This window comes from Myotis lucifugus, unplaced genomic scaffold, assembly GCF_000147115.1.
Source record: "Myotis lucifugus unplaced genomic scaffold, Myoluc2.0 scaffold_6, whole genome shotgun sequence".
In the NCBI taxonomy this organism is placed as follows: domain Eukaryota; kingdom Metazoa; phylum Chordata; class Mammalia; order Chiroptera; family Vespertilionidae; genus Myotis; species Myotis lucifugus.
Genome location: NW_005871054.1, coordinates 331,109 through 337,244, shown reverse-complemented (window position 1 = coordinate 337,244; position 6,136 = coordinate 331,109). Strand labels below are relative to the sequence as shown.

At 34.7% G+C, this 6,136-nt stretch overlaps 1 protein-coding gene across 1 annotated transcript in view; it reads right to left on the bottom strand.

The window, feature by feature from the left end:
• Positions 1-1,580: 1,580 nt before the first annotated feature.
• Positions 1,581-6,136, bottom strand: part of RAB1A (RAB1A, member RAS oncogene family) — a 36,463-nt gene continuing 31,907 nt past the window's right edge. The window contains exons 4-6 of the mRNA XM_006083274.3: positions 4,989-5,084; positions 3,663-3,794; positions 1,581-3,409 (exon numbers count right to left, since the gene is read on the bottom strand). Coding sequence (XP_006083336.1) covers positions 3,212-3,409; positions 3,663-3,794; positions 4,989-5,084 — 426 coding nt within the window. The 3' untranslated portion in view covers positions 1,581-3,211. The remainder of the gene's footprint in view (positions 3,410-3,662; positions 3,795-4,988; positions 5,085-6,136) is intronic.

The following is a 6,136-nucleotide window of genomic DNA, read 5'->3' as shown; positions in this document are numbered from 1 at the left end:
TTAAAAAGGCACATATGTCTAATAGCCTGTTTTTATATTGTTATATTTCACCTTCCCTTTGATGTGGCTATAAAATGGTACATGCCTTTCCACTGAGTATGTTACAGGGTAGCCATTAAGAGTTCAACCCAGTTATTTACTAGTACTATTTGATAGGCATGAAAATAAGTCTATAGGTCAGAAAAAAAATTGATGACAATCCTATAGAAACAAACTGGCTAGAGTTATAGTAATTGAATACTGCATATGCCATTCTATTCCGACTCAACCTAGTAATTATGATAGAAATCTTCAGGGTACTTTATTTCAAAGTACTGTTTCCCAAGAAAGTACTACTTTACCTAGAGATGAACTCAAGAAGATTTTTGTTCATCCCCTTTGAAATAAAGTGTGACTGAAGGATGCTCATTCTAGACCTAGCTGAGAATGCCACTAAGGAATATCAACACAGTGGCTAATTACATCTTCAACAGTGCTATAAAAAATTGAAGACCTCCCTTAAAACTGAAGCTGAAATTGTTTCAGCCTAGAAAGATGCCAGCAACAATTCCATGAGTCAACATGGCTGAGTTACAGTTCAAGTGGCCTGGCTGGCCAGTGCACAGGGGTACACATTAGCCTTAAGGACAATAGTGGCCTATGGTGGCATAAGTGTGATTATCAAATCCCAAATTTATCTGTTAGAAAATTTCCTAGTAGTCCCTTTAAATTAGTAAAAGTTACGTCCACAGGGAAGTGGCAGTACTAAGAACTCTATTGCTAGTTTCAAGACCTAGGTTCTTGTTGCAGCTCCATGGCTGAGCTCATCTGCAAATCAAATACAATATCAACAACACAGGGCTGTTCTGAAGCTTAAATGGGAACATAAAGAAGGGTTGATGTAAAAATATGCTGCAATGGCAACATGTTATGTATGCTGAAGGAAATTTCAATCCAAGGTCAAAGAATAGGAAGTTACTGCTTAGACCAGAAAAGCTATCATTCTGCAAGGATTTCCCAGAGACTGCACTGCTTAGATTTAGCTTACTCTTACATAAGCTAATTCATGGCAGCCACTTACAGTTTATAGTTCAACAAGTGACTAGATAAAAGCCCATAGTAGCTTGAAATGGGTGTACTTGAAAAGGGGGTAGGAATGGGATTTTTTTTCCAAGACTGCATTTATTGGCATATTAATAAAAGCAAACAATGGAGCATGCTGAAACATCTTGCTTAGGTTCACTCCATTCCATTCTTGACTGTCATAGGGGAAAAAACACTAAAAATTTCAAAACTAAGTATGTAAATATGCTTATATCTTAAATTCATATCATGTTTTTTGCCAACTCACCAAGAATAAACTGACAGTTTGAACAACTTGCTGTATAAAACTGAAGTGCACGTTGTCACACTAACATTTGTATCGTTTATTACTTTGGAAGATAGTTTCTGAATTATTTCCCCCTTTATACCGTATTGTAAAGCAAAAAAAAACCAAACACCTTTTGAAACATTTTTTAAAAAATCTTCACCCAAATAACAATTTGGTAATTTGAGTTCAGTTGCCTTATGAGAGGATGAATAGATCCAACAAGCACATCTATAATACAAAGTAAAACTATGATTTTATTGTGAAATTCTCATAGATGGAAAATTAAATGGAATATTCTGTCCATTTCATTTTACAATAATCTTACCACTTATTTTTGTACCATGTGTTTCAATTGCCTGTTTAGTGAAAATAAAAATAAAAACCTTTAGTTTTTGGCTTGTTTTTAATTTAAATTTTATCACTGAATTCAAGACCCCACCATAAAATATGTTGCCAACAACCACATCCCAAGCCCCTAAGTAAAGAATATTTTGGCGGCTACCTTCAACCCCAAGGAAAACAGTCTTTGATTTCTATTACCTTAAAATGCCAGTATTAGCAAAAGATTTTTGTTTCTCACAATAAAAACAAACCCTAGAATCTTTAAGGTCCTATTTAACAAAATTTTCACATGTGCAAAATTCCATGGAAATAAATATATTTCTCTCACTTATTCCCATCTAACGTTCATGTTTTCAATTAATTATTAGGGACATTTCTAAAATTAGGGCAATCAAATAGTAAAATTTTCCTTCTTTCTACTTTAATGCTTTACCTCTCCTCCAACCTGTTACACAATTGTGGAGGATAAAATAGTTGTCATCTGACCCCGAGCACGGAAGAAATATTAGCACATGCGTTAGTCTGATCATTTGCCAATTAAGGAAAGGTGATACTTTGCACCTTGAGCACATAAAAGAATTAAAGTATTGATTAATGAAGCCATTTCAGATGGTTTTAGAGAAGGATCGAAAATAACAGACTATATAGCATACATCCTAAACTTGTTTTGCATACAATTTAATCTCCCTGAACCACTAAGCTTGGGTAAAATCCTACCCAGCAGAAAGCTTCCCTAGGTCATTTATTAGGTATATTATCTGGAAAGCATAATGGATGCTGCTCTAAGGTAGGTCTACAATGCCCTGGTTGCACACACAAATGGATGTTTTAGGAATAATGCAAGGCTCTCTTTCCCTTTAACCATAAGAATTAAAACAATACTTATCACCATTCGGTTGGATATTATTTCCAATAAGTACAATATTTATTAAACATATCTTCAGTTGTTTTGTTACATAGTGTGCAACAAATTACAATATTCTGCAGCCACAAATTATATGCAGAGTATGAAGAAACTATTAATCAGATAGTGTAATCTTTCCGTTTATAACTCTACAAGGAAGAACTAGCAAATCAGATCTTACATATAACATCTCACTAAACTTTATGCATGGAAAGTGACAGACACTGGTTGTGCTGTTTGATACAAAATGGCTGAACTTCATCTTCAGAAGACTAAACCTGACATCTAAACATGCCAATATAAACATCAAAACAAAATATATTCTAACCAACCACGGGAAACAGTCTGGTATCAGGAAAGCAACAAGGATTACACACATTATTTTATAAACCAGCACACAAAGGTTTAAAACAGTTCTGAAAATGAAGTTAGCTGTCTTGAGTCAAGGGAATAAAAAAAAAGTCAGTATTGACCATGTACAATCTCTGACCTTTGTGGAGACGGTAAGAATCTGTTGTAGTGCAGCTACATACAGTACAATTCAGGCAATTTTGTTTTTTCACTTGGGTTCAGATTGCAAATTCATTGCTGTGAGAAAAAGACGGAGGCAAATTTTAGCAGCAACCTCCACCTGACTGCTTGACCGGAGTGCTCTGAATTTTAACATTGGACTTCTCTGCACCACCAGCTGTTGCTCCAGGACCCATCCGCTTTTTAATCTCAGCTGCCATTGTCATGAAAGACTGTTCTACATTCGTTGCATTCTTAGCACTGGTTTCCAAAAATGGAATTCCAAGGGAATCAGCAAATTCCTAAGAGAATAATAAAGCACAATTAACACTGAAAAAATCTTTTTCACTTTTAGTGCATTTCTGTCTAAAATGCGCAGTGAGGAAAGACTAAGTTCACTGAATCCAAACAGACACCATAAAAAAATTGTCATTTCAAAGTATTATAGTGCACATTTTAAAAGCAAAAGGTGGTTGTGATCATTGCATGACTCCCCACTACATAATTCAAATTCAGTGCCTTCAAATTCAGTTTGAAAATCAACTTTAAACATACCTTTGCTGTTGTGTAGTCTACTACTTTCTTTGTGGTCAGATCACATTTGTTCCCTACCAACAACTTGTTGACGTTTTCACTGGCATAACGATCTATTTCCTGCAGCCACTGTTTAACATTATTGAAGGACTCCTAAGAAGACAGACATTTTTAAGGATGATAATATAGCTCTGTTCTATAATATAACAACTGTTCTAATGAAGCAAGTGATAAAAGTGTTTTCTTAACCTAAGAAGAGTTAATGAAGCAACTCTAGCTATAAGATAATTACTATAGTGCTGGCTTAGAAGTAAACTGATAATATTACAATGACTATCCTTACCTAAATAAATTAGAATTTGAAGGCTTGAGGATAAAAATACCTTATTTGACAGAGAAATACAGCTCAGCATCAAACTATAGCTCAAGCAAATTTGATAAATTTGAATTGAAATTTGATTATTTTGGTTTATGAATAGATTGTTACTACTAGAGACAAAAGATATTAAATAAATGGGTCCAAAGATGCTTGGGGGGGTGTTTTTTTTTACCACAATCATATTAATGAGAAGAAATTTTTTATTTTTAAGTATTTCATGGTAATGACATGAGATTTGAAATTAGCGTCATTTTTCTCCTGTTGTATCACTCACCCAATACTTCTCAAGGCATTGAATCTAAAGTATTATGATTCCAGTTATCTCTTAATTAGCTATATCATAGTTGAAGTGACACTTAACATTTGCTACAAGAAAAATAAGTTCTAAACACTTATCTTTTATTCTTTGATAGAAAAAAACTTGAAATTTTCTAATTTTCTGATCAATTCTTATGGTCTTTGGACTACTAGTACATTCTTCACGCTATCCCTATATCCCCACCACCCCTTCTCTAAAAGCTAATCTTCAGATATTCTTTATCTTCCTCTAGGTCAACCTATCGAGAATATCCTCCACAGGCAGACTCATAATCTTGTTTTTTGGCAATTCTGACAAGTCTAACTACTAGGCAAATTCGTTAATATTTAATACCAAGAACATGGTATAAGCCAAATAACTACAGCTCACTATAAACTCTTGCCAAAACGATCAGTTTTTTAGTTGATAATAAATATAACCAAGGTCCATGAAAGCAAATGTAAAACCAAATACTAAATTTTCTATTTACTTAAGGAAAATAATATGACATTTTAGCTAATCAATTCATTAGATGCCCAAATAATGTTTATGTGATTCACTTATTTGGAAGTGGACAAAGTTTTTGTCCATATAAATAAAATGGGTGGCTATTTATCAAATAGTAACTTCCTACTTGGTCGCTGTAACACAATTTCCTCCTGGAACTTACCTGATCTGTCACATCATACACAACTATGATGCCATGGGCTCCTCTGTAGTAACTGGAGGTGATTGTTCGAAATCTTTCTTGGCCTGCTGTGTCCCACTATTATAAAATAATCAAGAAATCCAAACAATTCCATTAAGTTAGAGTTGGGGTAAGGGGCAGGAGGAGGGGGAACAGTTTAGTTTGTTTACATGTGTATACAGAAACGACCAGGATTTGATATGGAAACATTAGCCCTCAGTGCTCACACTACTAAATTGCATGATAACTGCCAACTACCTGAAGGTCCAGAAAAGAAGCTAGTGCCTACAATTTAGCTTATGTTATGCTACCAATATTACACAGCTCTTTGAGATTAGGAACTACGTCATACTTTTCATACTCACTACCATTCTTAGAATTGTGCAAAACATTCGGAATGATTGCATAAACAGGTTGACTTGATTAGGAAGGCTACTGCCCTTACACCCCTTTAACACTCACACATAAGACAATACCATTTGCTAGCATGTTTTAGCATCATGGAATGCACTGAAAGGATCTAATTAAGATAACTACCAGTCAAAATAGCACTTTAACCATCTCTGGAAAGTATTATCTTAATCCTAGGGAAAACAATGTAAAGATGATGATTCAAAATACTTTCATAAAATTCATTTTAAAAGCAATTTGCCACACTTCACCATTTAAACTTAAACACCAAAAACAAATACTCATTTAAATTACTATATTAAAATTCTGGGTCTAAAAAAACTGAAAGGAAACTTATAGTTACTGTAAAAATAAATGGACTTGAAGTTTAAGACAAGTGAAGATCAAGATGCAATAGCCTTGCCTGACTGGTTTGGCTCAGTGGATAGAGCGTCGGCCTGCGGACTGAAGGGTCCCGGGTTCAATTCCGGTCAAGGGCATGTACCTTGGTTGCGGGCACATCCCCAGTAGGGGGTGTGCAGGAGGCAGCTGATCGATGTTTCTCTCTCATCGATGTTTCTAACTCTCTATCCCTCTCCCTTCCTCTCTGTAAAAAATCAATAAAATATATTTTAAAAAAAAAAGATGCAATAGCCTTTATAGGGAGGAGATTATAAAGTTCTGGAGTATATCTGTGAACTTGGCATTGATCCTCTTTGTTTTAAATGGCAAAATTAAAA